The following is a 15,140-nucleotide window of genomic DNA, read 5'->3' on the forward strand; positions in this document are numbered from 1 at the left end:
TAATGTTGGTTGGGTGGAGGGAGAAACAATGATCCATTTTACTTCATCTCTGTGTGCTTTTCTAAAGTGTGACTCCAGTATTCCCGTAAGCCTGTCATTCTGCCTCTGTAATTTTAGATTGTGAAAATGACAGAAACAACATGAACAACCAGCATTTTTATTGCATTTTTCTCAAATGCTCCAGTCGATCGCTGAGACTGACTTTAGCATAATAGTCCAGGGAAAACAGACAGAGGAGAGAAGGAGGTATTACAGACTAATGAAGTGGGTGATGAGAATAATTTTTTGAAACGAGAGAGGGAAAAAGAGAAACTTTCATTACTGTACAGGTTTACAGCCTTGACAGTGATCTAGGGGCCTGATGGGCCACAATAGCATTTTGATGTTTCCACAGACAGCACCCTTTATCCCATGTGGTGGACGAGGAGGGTGTTGCTACTGTGTAGCAGAAAAGATCCCCAACAGGACTGAGTTGATCTATGTAACCAGACCAGAATTAGTGAAGTCTTTTACAATTAGTGTGTGAGATTGTGGAGGGTGTCACAATCTGTTCTTAATTGAGCACACAGAGGTTGTGGGACTTTTATGCCTTTTGATATTTAATGCAATGAAAAAAAAAAAAAAAACTTTGATATTTAACCCTTCAGCCTTCATTGTGCTCAGTTTAAGATGTATTCATTTACTGTTCTTGGGTTTAACTAGTTATGCAGTTGGAAAGACGTAATATGGATAAAAATATATGTAGTATTTTAAAATACTAAAAATGAGGGGAGAAAATCAGAATTGTTTCACCAGATATGAAGCATAAAATTTGGGTTTAGAAAATGAACACATTTAATAAGTAATCCTTGCATTTTGGCACTGTATGCTTTCTACTTTTTCCTGTTTTCTTATAAAATGTTTTGATATACCCCAGTCTATTTACTCACCACAACTCTCTATTACTTGAATCATGCAAGGGGCTTCTCTCTGAGGAAACACACCTGTCTGCCCTTTCTCTGAGCTCATAATCTAGACCAGACAGCCATGGAAGGTGTTTACTGGAGAGCTGAAAGAGGGAAGTATCAAAAACAGCTTAGCACAAGAAAAGGGGAAAAGACTCTGTACAAAACGCTTCGGTCAACGATAACAGACGAGTCTGTTTTCTATTTTACAGTTTTCAAAATCCAAAAATCTGGGATTATCCCCATCATTCCCATCCCTCTCTTCTGACCTCCCTCCCTCTTCCTCTCTCTGATGTCTGCACGTAGGACGTTTTTGTAGAAAAACCACGGATTACTAAATTTAATATATTTGCAGCACAGTTTGCTATTCCAATACATACAGAAGTTTATCGCTTTGTGTCTTTTTTAATAGTCAATACAAAGCAGTTGTGATAAAGCAAACATTGGTAATACAAACATATTCGTTTTGTTCTTCGAAAGGAGTAAAGGAAAGGAAAAACAAGAAAGGACACAGGGTTATAATGTGATGTATGTACAACCTACTGGAATAGAAGCCCACAAAAGCCAAGAGAGGACAGTATACCATGTCGGGGGGGTGGGGGTGGGGGGGGGGGTTGGGGGGGACAAACAAACAAAAAAACAAAAAGAAAGCTTAGCAACTCGTCTTTAGAGGAAAAAGGCCTGAGGTTTGGATTGGTTTGCAAAACAAAAAGAATACGAGACCTTCAAGATAAGTGGATTTTTTGCAATTTTATATATTTTTTTTCTAAACTCTTTCTTAAAATATCATTTGCTACAGTTTTAGACTAAACATGCAAGACATACGACTAAGTGCAACAGAGTGAAATGGTATCTCTCTTTTTTTCTGCGTTTAATCATTCCCTATAGGTTTGAACTGAGGTATGCGCACTAACAGTTTTCTCATGCTGCTTCACTTTAGTAATGTCGAGCTACACATGCGGAGGATGATCTTATCTACCTGCTGCTCCCCTCCCCCCTTCGCTCCAGAATGTCAGGCTAACCAATGAGAGACAGGCTTTGGATGAACATATGTCTTTCCCACAATTCCTCTCTGGCTACCCCAGCCCTATCCACAGCTGCCTGGAAGTTTATGGGTTTTTTCCCCTCCCCACAAACCAGTTACCATTCTTATTTATAGGAAATGCATGGTTGACTTTACAAAGAAAGAGTAACTGCTATTAAAGTACCTTGTACCCAGCTTATTAGTTGACAGGAGTGTTTTTTTAATATAAAAAGTAAATTGTTGACAGAACCTAAAACACAATCATAAAGCGTTTGCCATGGTTAACACAGGAGAAAAAGGACTGAGTGGATTTACATAAGTGGCATACAAACTTTTCAGAGGATTTAAAAAAGAGACACCCCTAAAAACTGAACAGAAATGTCATTATTGTGTGGTCCAGTATGAAGTATAGAACTTTTTTCACATGGCGCTATGCAAGTGTTTCCCCCTTCCTGCGTTTTGCTGATATGGTGACGACAGTGAACCAAGTCTCCAGACAACTATCGTCCATGAATTTATTTTACAGACGCCATTTCCTGGTAGAGCGCTCCCTTTAACCTCTAGATTGGCCCAAAAACAACATAGCTATGATATGGTCATGTTTGTCCCAATCTCTGCCTCTCCTCTCCTATTTTGGTCAAAGGCAAAGATTTGCAGCTGCCCATTGAACAACCCCTTTGGCTTGAAATGTCAGTCAAGTTGAACAGCTGGCTAATTCGGCATAAGCTAAACACAGTCAGAACTGTTTTCACCACTCTTTTACGTCTCGTGGGAGAACATGGAGGATATTTGGCCTTGTTTGCTATTGCATGGAACAGAGAACATCTTTTAACTTGTAGTTTATCTTTGGTAGTCACAGATAAAAAGACACAACAACTTATAAGCCAAAAAAAAACAAAAAAAAAACAAACAAACCCTAAAGTAATAGAAAATGGAATAATAAATTAAAAAAAGTGGTTGGTTGCAGTCATAAATCGCATTCAAATGATCTTGTTCTAATTCTCTTACTTTTCTACAGTTCCGGCACTTTAATTTATTCATTTTAACAAAACTGTAGGCAGCTGGGAGCCAGAGCCACTGCTTATGATTCTCTCCCCCCCCCAAAAAAAAAGTCCTTACGCAGGTTTGCCTAAGGCAAGCCTGGAAACAACTTCATACTCATTTCCAAGGTGATGTGGGTAGATGCATGTGGTCACAGTGGGCTGCCCCCAGTGCTGTAATGCTCAGTGGTCATGGCTTCTAATGCCAGCCTTGGCTTGTAATCGCTTTAACCTTATCCCATGTGCAATTACTAATAACTGCTAATAACAGGGGGAGTGGGATGGTCACTGATGTGGGAAACGAGACATTAAAAACAACAGGAATGCACTTTAAAATCCTCTGGCTTCGCCAGACAGTCAGTAAATTACACAGTGGAAAAAAGCAAAGAAATAAAAGTTCCATCTATGCTGACAGTTTCGCTTGGGAAACACAATTAGTTTTTGTCTAACTATTATCTCTTAGCTTCTGCTGCTCCCTCTGACATTTCTTTTTTTTTTTTTTTTCCAGTCACACCAGGGTTTTGATCAGCGATTCAGTTGCAACACACTGCTACAAACGGGGGGTTTTTGAAAGTATAATTTTGCAATGATAAGTCGTAACCTGCGCTGATTTCTCTGCCATTCATTCCCTTGTGAAAATTAAACTTCATTGATGCGTGGAGAGGGAGAACCTTCATTACGAGTAGTGCATTTGCAGATGGACTTCAAGTGTCTGTGTGTGTGTGTGTGTGTGTGTGTGTGTGTGTGTGTGTGTGTGTGTGTGTGTGTGTGTGTGTGTGAGTGAGTGAGTGAGAGAGAGAGAGAGAGCGCGCGCAATGTGACAGTGAAGTGGCATTCTGAAATGTGGAATAAATGACAGAAAAATACTACATGGCAAATCTGATGTCCTGTTTCCCATTTTTACAAAGGGAAAAGAAAATAGGAATCCTGGAAAGAAACTATACACATTCATCAAGTGCTGATCGTACAGAATCTCCACAATAATGGGCGTGAGGTCTGATCAGTTACAGGAGAAACAAACAAACAAAAACAAAAATTAAAACAAACAAAACAAATAACAGCATAGAACGATAAGGGAGACCATGCTTTTATTATTTGCCCTTTAAACACCAGAATTACTATCTCCCAGCTGTTATGGAAGCAAACCTAGGATGATTCGAAGGCAGTGACATTGAACTAAATTCACATACACCTGTGTGCACACACCCTGTGCGTGAAGGACATGTCCATTTGGGGGCTAATGATTCGAGTGTGTGCTCCTCTGCAGTTTTGAGATCGGTGTGGAGCGGACTCCGAGGACAGTGGGGCAGTCTTTCTCTGCGTATGCGTTCATGTTTGTGTCCACTCTAGTCTCGCTGTTACCGGCCAGGCAACGTGAAGAAATAGTCCCCCAGTACCAAATGGCTCCTTGTCAGATGTGAGTAGAAATTACGTGCTTGGTCTTTAACCCCAAAAAGTAGAAACAAATCAAAAATACTCCCAAATGGAATAGATTTTTTTTCTTATCTCTTATGTGTATCTCACGTCTAATGGCACTAAGAGCAAAGTGGACCTTTTTTATATATAGCTGTCAACAAAAAGGACTGGGACTCCAGTGTCAGGTCTGCAGGGTCAGGAGTGGTCTCATTGATGATTTCAGTTAAAGTCTGGCCCCTAGGACCTGAGGGAAAGCAGCCTTACAGCATGTCCTCATTCCCATGGTCGTCCTCGTAATCTCTGTGGTGGTCGAAGTCTGGACTGTGATTGGCTGTTGTCACCAGGGACAGTGGCCCTTCATGTTCCTCCGGGTCCAGTGGTTCTTCTTTAACGCTGATGTGATGCCTGTAAACCGAAGGCATGCAGGCAAGAGGCCAGGGTTATTCTTTTATTAAAATAAAAAAAATGTTAAAAATCACAAGAGACTCTATTCTCACCTTTAAAGGACATTTAAAAGACACGCATCGATGTGCGAAAAAGGGGAGAAACAAAATCTGAACAGAGGAACAAATGAACGTCCATGTAATGTAACTCTAGCCGGGATGGCAAACTGGTGCTTCTGATAACTTCAGTTCCCTTTCAGCTCCTCCAGCACAGGGGAAACCTGGCTGCTTTATTTTCCACAACTGCCCGACAACAGGGGTATTCACTCGCAATTGATAAATGAGGGAGATTAACAACGCGTGACGCGAAGAGGAGAGAATGGACTCCAGCGAGCAAACGGGAGTCACAGCGAGAGAGGGGGATAGGGAGGGAGAGAGAGAGAGAGAGGGCCGCCTGTCAGGCTCTTGGTGGCTTTGGATCAGCGCTCTGTGTGTTCCTCTTCCCGCTCGTTAACATGCACAACCTACGAGGCGGGTCCCCGGAGGACGACCCTGCACGAGGCTCCGTCATTAATCAACTTCAAGCTGGCAACAAAAAAAAAAAAAAAAAAAAAAAAAAAAGAAGAAGAAGGAAAACACAACACGGCGAGCCGACAGTGGCGCGCACATTTTAAACGCACGCAAAATTAATGCGGCTCCTCACCAAAGTGTCAATAAGGGAGGAGGAAGAGTGCTGGTAGGGAAGCAAAAGAGAGGAAGAAACAAGGCGTGGGGTGTGTGTGTGCGTGTGTCTGTCTGCGCGGGGAGAGTGGGGGGGGGCTCCACACAAATACGGGGTGATAAGAAACAGAGCCCTTACGAGAATAATAATGCTGTCAGTTGTAAACAAGGAAAAACATGAACCCCCCGGCCCACAGGCTGGGTAAGGGATTCTCCACAGAGATGAGATCTGCCAAATTTCTCATTATAGAAACACTGCGGGGACAGCAGGCCAGAGAGTCGACTGATGTGGGGAGAGAACGGGGGAAAAAAAAAACCCAGAAACATTAGGAGCAGCTGGGGGACTATCGGAACTAATCAGTGGTGTGAACACAGGGTAAACTATGCACCTTCACCACTGCATGTTTGGCAAATGTTAATTAGTGGCAAACTGATGCACCCCCCCCCCCCCCCCAATCAGACAAGGGGTGTTGGGGTGGTTTGGGGGGTCTTCTCATAGCTAAGGCTTTGTATAGCCACAGCTGGTGAGAGGACAGCTATGGTAACATGAGTAATAAAAGTGAGTAATAAAAGAAACACAGCAAACTCTCCCCCTTCTGTTGGCTTAGATCAAAGTAACTCAAGGAGTCCCATCGCCTCCGGTTCCCAACGTCTAGCTGCAGGGCAAACATGAAACCGTTATTATTATGCTATTGAACCACACGCAGCTTTGCCATTCTCCATGCTTGTAATTAAGACCCGAGCTCCTGCACATTATCTGCATAAGGAGAGATGCAGAAAGCCCCGAACACTCACTGGATATGTGGCGTGAAGGAAGCGCCAAAGCCAATTTTTGGGAGAGCACACACTGCACTAGTACTAAAGCCACGTAACTGTGCACCATACACTTAAGTAAGGTATAAAGTTAATAGAGAGCAAGTGTCGTGTGTAAAGATGGGACGTGTTGTGTTTAATTTGTATCTTTAAGGGCCATTCAGCTGATCATACTTTATTGGGTTTTATTACACTAGGACAGTGGTGGATGGATCTTATGGTGCACTCCTCATTATATTTGAGCCTAAGCACCCATTTGAGCAATACTTTTTGTTTATGAGTTGCTTAAGTTACTGAATGTGCCTGGAGAGGGTGGAATAGCAACCAGACGCCGGGACTTCCACGGCAGGCAACCTCCAGGCTAGCACCCCCATCCTGTTAGGGAGCCATGCCTGGAGCTATATTCCCAATGATGAGCGCAAGCACTTTTCTCCCCCAGCGTCTCCATAAGTTCGTTACTGCACTGCTCTTTTTTTTTTTGGAGGGGGGGGGGGGGGGGGGTATGTCTCCCTTTCCATTTTTTGTGCTGAAATTGCCCTCTCGTTCCCAAATGTTTTAACGCAAGCGCCAACAAACCTAGCCTAGCAACAAATCACTGTGCTGTCCGCCGACATCTGGAAGCTGTGCTGCCTGCGCCGTATTTTCTTAGGCATCGAACAACTTAGTAGTTGCTCCTATACAGCAAGTGTATGGGGAGATGTGGTCTTCAGACTAACCACAGTTTGGCTACATGGAGTTATTGGCACGTATCTTACAGGCACTTCCCCCACCTCCTCTAGCCCTTTTCTTGCTGTTTTTCTCTCAGCGGCCTGGAAGCTTTTCGAACGTGTTGCGAGTTGCATCCAGGCACGGAAAAGAGGGCAGCTCTGTCATCTTCTATTCACGACTTTTGTAAATATTTAAACAAAATGGAGGCAATAATTACACAGTAGCACGGTGTAGTACAGTACACATTATTGACCCATACTAAAAAGGATTTTATAAACTCAGAGCTTGAAATAACAACAGGAGAGAGAGAGAGAGAGAGAGAGAGAGAGAGAGAGAGGGAGGGAGGGAGGGAGAAGATGAAGGAGCAGGCAGACTGTTCTTTACGATCCACCCCAGACTACGAACTTTCCAAAAGGTGGGGTTTCCTTTTGAAGAATTAGTGGTGGGTCTTAAGCAGAGTCCAGCAGTACATAATTTGGACTTCCTCTGAGTACTGAACATTTCCGAGAAATTTTATACAATAGAAAGGCTGCACTTTGGACACACACACACACGCACGCACGCACACACACACACGCAAACAACTTGTGAGGGCTGAGGGTGTTAACCACTTACATAGCCGGCAGGGGGGAGCGTCCTGGACTGCTGTCACTACCGTTGCTGTGGTCCATGGCCCCATTCATCTCCTCTCGGATAGCGTTGGCAAGCGAGTTAAGAGTGGGGCTTCCGATGGAAGTGGTAGTGTATAGAGGTATGTTGTTCTCTGCCATCGAGGCCTGACAAAGCAAGTACAGAATTTCAGAGGGAGGGTGGAGAGGGAACCTTACAGTGATCTACACCTCACAGCTGGGCAAGGCAAAGAAATGGGGTTGTTTCACTCCATAATGCTAACATTGCCAATAATTAATGAAAGATAGCAAGGCCACTTAGTATTATGTAAATGACACCATGCCAGGCCCAACTAATTCTTGGAAGAAATTAGCATTTACCTTCAAACACTGCTCTGTACATTTACAGTCCAGTAAAGGCATGTTCTGTTCAGACTAACCCTTAAACTGCCATAGCCCCAGTAAATTAATGAAGGTCTACCTTAAACTGGGAAATGATTCAAATTTGAAAGCACATGGAGAAAGGCTGGCTGTATTACCTGGAAGGCCGCTGAGAGGGTAGGGCCATATCCCAGACTGGTCTGAATGTTTTTCACTAGAGCTGGACTTCTGTAGAAATGACCCCATTCAAAGAACAAAACAAAAGCATTTTGCGATGAGAACATCACATGAGGAAGACTGGGATGATTAGAATTCTGAGCAAATGCTTGTATTGATGAACCTCTTATCATGAGGGTTTCCAGTATGTGCACATTTTTGCTTCAGCTCTGAGGGCTGATGGCTGCTCAGCGCTTGCATTTAAATAGCAATTGTATGTCCAAGATAAAGCACAAAAAGCCCTTGATCAAAGTGTACAAATGTATTTCTACATTGTTTGTGATTCTAGGTATTTCAGATTAGTGTATCACCGATTATGCACATTAAGTATAATAAATCATTTCATGGTAGCAAGGAAAAAAGGTGATGTCAAAATTGGAATGTATGGAAAAGCTACACACAGGATGAGCGCATGGCACATGTAAGCAAAGCATGCAGGGATATGGCAGGAAAGGGCAGGGCGGGGGGAAGGGGGCAGTGCTTACTGTACGAGTAGCTCCTCAAAGCCGCCGCCGTCGTCAACATGTTTCCGCGGACGACCTCGTTGTACGTGGCGGCCCCTTTTAAACTCTTCGTCGTCTACGGTCCAAAAGGACCCAAATTCATCCTCGACTCTTACAAAACACTTATGTAGGGAGAGGTTGGTGCGCACGGCACCCTGGGAATGGAAGGGGGGGTCACCAGGCGAGGCGGGGAGGGAGCGAAGCAGCCAGGGCAGATGCAATGATCAGACGGACAGGCAGATGGACAGACAAACAGAAAATGGTCAAGTGAGAGAGAGAGGAAATGCATGAGCAAGCACAAGTCACTGTGGATCCCAGCAAACAGCTCTGAGGGTGCAGAGATGCACAGCAAAGCCAGCAGGTGAGTTTGGGCAGCACAGCACGCAAGATGACGACATGGATATCGGTTCCCATCAAGCGACACCATAAGACACAGGGCTGGCCAACCGGGCTATGCAGGGAGGTGGGGTTGGTGGGGGCACACCTACCCGCTGATCTTTTGTGGCCTTCTCTTTTGGAACTCTAGCTCGTCGACGGTCCATACCGCCCCTTTAACGTTTTCTACCCGCACAAAACACTTGTGAAGACTAAGGTTATGCCGGACTGCGTTCTGCAGTTGGTGTAAAAGAAAAGAAAAAGTCTATCAGTGCAAAGAGAAAAGAGCCAACATTGGAATGTTTCAAAATGCACCACATAGGCCTAACGCTGCAAAGTGGGGTTCGTTAAAGCACGCTTTCACTGGCATTTCTCATTAACGCTGTCAGGATAGAAACATGGCTTCCTCAAACAGTAAAAATACAAAAGAACCAATGATTGGGGGGGGGGGGGGGGAACCACCTTAAACTGCAAACAGAATTCCAGACTGCAAAACAAACAGCCAATTCTCTGGCCCCTCACTCTCAGCCAGACCATGAGCCCCAGAGCTAGACAATGAAGGGAAACTACATAATCATAACATGCTTTAGGATTTGGGGGCTCATAATTTACCTTTTCCTCTACAGTTTGTAGAGTTTGTGGCCAATATTTAGTAAATAACGTGCTCGCTGACAAATGGTTGTCAGCACGACATTTTATCATTGGCTCGTGTTAGAAATAGGTAGATAGTTCATCATTTCCTACCTCAATACAAAGCGGACACTCAAACGCTTGAGCTCAATGCAAATACTTAACCCCCCCACCCCGACAAAACAAAATGCTAGCAAGAGGAAATCATCCTACTCAACTGACCAGATGTCCAGCACAAATGTAAAAATACTTTTAAAATAAACTCATATGAAGAGGGCCCCTCTTTTAGCTCCTTCTGTGGATCATTGCGTTAAATTATATTTGGAATTAAATTATGTTTGGAAAAGTGTTCCCACCCCCAAGATAATTGGTACAAAACCAAATGGAAAAATGCAGTCACTCCCTATTCTGGTATACGTGTTTCCACTATGATACACAATGGATGATTACAGATCATTTAAATTTAATCTTAATCTAATCATAATCTATATATTTGTATTATACAAGATTTTTTCCACATGTGTACTGTGGGACCTTTTTCTGTGTGTGTCACTCAGTGTGGGAGCTAGTGTTTACAACTATACTGTGCCCCGCTGGAAGAGCAGTCAGTGGAGAGCTGCACTCAGGCTACTCTACCTCTCTCATTTTTAGATTTTTAGATTTATTTTCTATTTTAATTTCACATCTTTTTCCTTTGGAATTTCTCCAAGTTTGTGTGTATTTGTGTGTATTTGGTCAGGCAGTAAACCTTAACCAGTTCAGCACTGGGCTTTCTCCAACATTCCTCTAATATGGTGCTAGTTCAAATGTGTATGGAATTGTATGTAATTACAAGAGAATTAGGTACTCATTAATGTTCACCAAGTCAGAACAGGAAGGAGACAGCAGGAAACAAGAGATTACCTTCCACGTAGCTGCATTCCGTCTGAAATATGCAAACATTCGCGTGAACCAGTTGTATATCTCGTTTAGTGTTAGCTGTTTTTCCGGTGACTCAAGTATCGCCTGGGAAAAAAGAGACACACACACAGACAGAGACACACACACACACAAATGCTGATAAGCAACCATTCATTTTCCACTTCCGTTTGAAACCCCAATTTAAACAAAGGGAGATGGGGGTTGTGTGTTCGGGCCACGTTCCCTTAATGGAGCATGTAAAGAAGCCCTGTGTTGATCAGCTCCCAACTACCGTCTGCTTTGTTTACCCAATACATTCTGTGCGGCCTCATGCAAATGCTCCGATTTGAATACACCCTTTTCCGCTTAGCAGCCAGAACAAGTAAAAACTATTTCGCTGGGGCCAGATTACAGCACGCCAATTATCCCCCAGCCCAGATTAATGCTCGCGCGATGGCAGATTAGCAGGCTGCCTCCGATAATTGACTGGGCATCTTAAAGACGCCTCAGCCCCGCTGTTGTGTGAAATGAATTTCGTAATAATCACATTGGCTGTAATGCTTCATCAAAAGCAATTGTTATATATGAAGGGTTTCTTTCCCCCTCCTCCCCACACTCTGCTCTCCGACTGCTGAGGACCCTTGCGCTCATTTGCTGATAGTTAATCTTGCGTCGCAGGGCTAAATTGTATTTGAAATTTAACAGGGTAGTCTGGTGGTGAAAGCACGAGAAAAAAGTAAAATAAATAAAGAAATAAATAAAAGCACAGTTTGTATCCATGCTGGATATTTAGGCCGCCTTTCGATGCATGAATGCAACTGTCTTCGACGAGGCATGAATGTGTCTTGGGGGTTCTTACCTGTCGTATTAACGATGCGTACGTGAATGGAGGACGGACATCCGTGTTCATGTAGAACTCTTTGTTTTGGCCGATGTCTGTTAAAGAGCAGAACAAACATAAGTTCACACGACACAAGCCAGACGTGCTTTAATGCCCCCCGCCCCAACAAAACAGGAAAGAGCCAAGTGGAATACACATCTGGAAGCAGACTGAGCGATATTAGAGCTGAAGAGATAATCAAGGATCATCTGCTGAGAGCTACAAACCCTTGTGAAATGCTCGGGGGGTGGGGGGGTTAAGGGAGACAGAGAGAGCTACCTGGGGAGAGCGGCATGTTGTACTTGTCTGAGTAGCGCCTGCGGACGGGCCCCACGCCATGTAAACTGGTGGGGGTGATGACCGAGTGGGCCTGGGAGAGAGGCGTGAGCGGAGCTGTGGGCGTGGTGGGCGTCTGCGGCAGGCTGAGGGGTGGCGACGCTTCAGGCGCCGTCTTGGACAGAGTAGCGTTGGAAACCAGGTTGAGCTGCAGAGTGGAAAAAAGGGGCAGATCATCAGCGGGTCCGCAGGCGTGGAGTGGGGCGCAGCATGTGACGGTGCCGAACAACCCGGGGAGCGCCAATTTACGAACGGCGGTAAAGCCGCTGAGTCCTGGGTGACTTCTGCCCTCTGTTCTCTCCATTCCCTTCATCTTTCCAGGAGCAACCAAAACACCTCGACTTGAATTGCTGACTCTCCATCGCTCTCTCTGATTCGGGCCAGTGTTGGGGCCACAAGTCGTTTTTCTGGCTGACAGCACTGCTTTCCCACCCCTGAGAGGCCCCTAATAAGCCCAAGACAGAGAGGCCAAACTAGACTAATTACAGGCTGCAGTTATATTAAAAGGACTCTAATTAGGGGCTACTTGTGGAGGTGATACCATGATTAAATGCCATGTCTAAGCGACCCTACTCAGCAAGAACCAGGCTGGCAAACCGTGAGTCTGAAATGTATCGGAGAAGGAGCGGAAACAAAAGGACAGGCGGGGGTATTAGTAACTAATGGCTATAAGGTAAACTCATTAAGTAGTAAGCTCTGGGTGCTACGGTGGATTCCCCCAGCAGCTGTGCTGGATTCTTCCAATGCTCCTCTTTCACTGGAGTGGCAAAATACACGCCTGACCCAGTGCTCCTGGTATTAATGTGTGCATTTGCGAGTGTGGAAGCTAATAATACACATTTCCCTCACCAAATTGTTCTAATTGCTCATTTGCCAAAGGAGGCCACGGGTTTGATCACTGTGAGGTCTACAGTGAGGGAAGAGGAGGCATCAACAACACGAAAAGGAGACAGAAACTCAGCAGAAGGCAGAAAAGGGCAGAAGGCAACAGATTTTTTGGATGTCGGGCTACGACTGACTGGGTACAGATGAATGAAATGTCAAGGCCGTCAGCTGCTCTGGAGGCATCAGATGTCCAATTTTGTGCGCTAATGTTTCTGCCGTCACTAGGAGGTGAAGCAGGTGAATGCCGGCTGACGCCGTTTAACGTGTAACCCTCCCCAAAGCCTCCGCTCAGCACACAGATACAGCACAGCCTGGACATTTACCACACAGCCTATTAACAGCCGCTGACAAAGGACTCATCCGTGACGTGGTAGTATATCTGATCTGTTTTGTTTTTTAATATATATATATATTTTATGTTTCTTTTGACAGATTAATGGGCTTTTCTGTGCTTGTACTAATTTACAATATTCTATATGTGGAAAAGGTGCATAAAGAGTATTTTGTGTAAATGAAGGCATAATATTTGACATAATATTTGACATGGACATATGCCCAGAAATTACACTTGACAGTATACATATGTAACAGTTACATACAATGATGACGTACGTAATGACAAACCCACTATATGCACACTGTTGTATAATAAACATGTGTACACATACGTGCACATGCCTACACACGCTCACACACACAGAGCAGTGTTGGTTAGCTTTGTTTCATCCATGTTCCCCGGTCATAAATGGCGAGGAGCCTCCACAATAGGCCAGACAGACGTGTAATGTGCTGCCCTTTGTTTCCTCTGCCATTTGGGCCCTTTCCAGCACACCAGGAAAAAAAAAAAAAAACAGACTTCAGACAGAAATTAATTAAATGGTAATTGGTGATCTAATTATACTGGCTTTGACTCACCAAGCTGCTGAAGAAATAAACAAAACGAACAGAAAGGAGGAGAAAAGGCCCGGCGTAATTATGGACAGTGAAAAGGTCAGATTTCTGACAAGCATGCTTAGCGACACTCTTAGTGGTAAACATAGTTGCAGTAGCACCCGGATAAACAGGCTTAGTCCGAGGCGATTCCATCCTTAATATTCATGAATTGCTGATAAATAAGCAGCTGCTTTTTGGAATGACAGTGATGTGCAAGAATAATAAAATGCGACTGCCCCCCCCCCAAAACCCATCTAATCTTTAAACTAATGTACAGCTGAAAAAAGAAAAAAAAAACATCTGCAGAATGAAATATTTTTCCACACACAAACTGAAGCAGCAACGCTCCTTAAACATGCTTGTTCTCAAGCTAAAATTCAAGTGTGGAATACACATCTGTTCTGTGCAGTTCTCCTTATATATTTCCCTAACTGTCTGACGAGAGGCATCTCCTGTGTAATGCAGTAACACCCTTGACTGTGCAGCGTCACCCTACTTTTCTAGACACAGGCCCTACATCCCTTAAGGGATATGTGAGCAAGATATCAATGCTGTCCATGTCCAAGAACACATCATATACACAAAAGATCCTGTGTAATGTTGCTACTGTCCAGTGATCTCTGGCCACTGTGTTTTGACTCTTCAGCCCTGCGGCTTGCCAGGAGAGGAAGACCACCGTGCTGTAAATAAATGATTACAGTGCGAAACATGACTGGGAAGGAGACCAGGGGCCTGCAGCAGTTCATTCATTACAGAGCTTTGCAAGTTCCTGCGTTCACTGGATACGAGCAACAAAACTGATGACTGTACAAAATGTCATCGCACAGCAAGAGTTCGTTCAGCAAACATGCCTGTGCAGTACTTCACAGAAGTCTAATTTCACCAATTATGGTAGTGCTATTTTCATAAGACCCTCAGAAGAAAAACCAAACAAACAAACAAACACAAACAAAACCAAACAAAAACAATGGTTGCCATCTAGGCTGTAAATTCAGAGCTGTTCAGCATCAACCTGTCACTTTCAAAACGATGGTGCGATGGAGAAAACACGTAAAGGCACATTTATTTTACAATTAAATATAGACGATCAAGATGATGCGGTGAGAGAACAGGGAGAGAACAGTGCTACTCACTGGCTGTGGGGTGGGTTTGGGCTCGGTGGACTTGACGTGTAGGTGAGTCATCATAGCTTGCAGACGTTCTTTGTCTTTCGCTAACTTTAATGAACAAGAGAAGGAAGAAGGGACATGAGAGAGGCACAAATGAGCAACACTGCACAACCCATTCTGCAAAAACAGCCAATTCTCATTTCATTTCAGTTTCGATCCTTCTCTTTAAAGGAGGATGAAGATGCGTCATAAAATTACACATTCAGGACTTAGACTGCTCTTGAACCTGAGACAGCTCACCCAAAGGAGCCCTCCACCAAAATTTTTCTTTGATTT

At 44.1% G+C, this 15,140-nt stretch overlaps 1 protein-coding gene across 10 annotated transcripts in view; it reads right to left on the minus strand.

Annotated features, from left to right (window-relative positions):
- Window positions 1-3,480: 3,480 nt before the first annotated feature.
- foxp1b (forkhead box P1b) overlaps window positions 3,481-15,140 on the minus strand; it is a 133,646-nt gene continuing 121,986 nt past the window's right edge. For 9 of the 10 annotated variants that reach the window (XM_035524649.2, XM_035524655.2, XM_081717830.1 and 6 more), the window contains 8 exons: window positions 14,829-14,912; window positions 11,821-12,025; window positions 11,521-11,597; window positions 10,665-10,766; window positions 9,245-9,366; window positions 8,196-8,265; window positions 7,664-7,824; window positions 3,481-4,829 (listed from right to left, as the gene is read on the minus strand). In XM_035524649.2, the coding sequence (XP_035380542.1) occupies window positions 4,685-4,829; window positions 7,664-7,824; window positions 8,196-8,265; window positions 9,245-9,366; window positions 10,665-10,766; window positions 11,521-11,597; window positions 11,821-12,025; window positions 14,829-14,912 (966 nt within the window). In that variant the 3' untranslated portion in view covers window positions 3,481-4,684. The remainder of the gene's footprint in view (window positions 4,830-7,663; window positions 7,825-8,195; window positions 8,266-9,244; window positions 9,367-10,664; window positions 10,767-11,520; window positions 11,598-11,820; window positions 12,026-14,828; window positions 14,913-15,140) is intronic. The other variant, XR_014124571.1, reaches the window with a different exon arrangement.

The sequence above is a fragment of the Electrophorus electricus genome, chromosome 7 (assembly GCF_041902795.1).
Source record: "Electrophorus electricus isolate QZ-2024a chromosome 7, ASM4190279v1, whole genome shotgun sequence".
NCBI classification, from domain to species: domain Eukaryota; kingdom Metazoa; phylum Chordata; class Actinopteri; order Gymnotiformes; family Gymnotidae; genus Electrophorus; species Electrophorus electricus.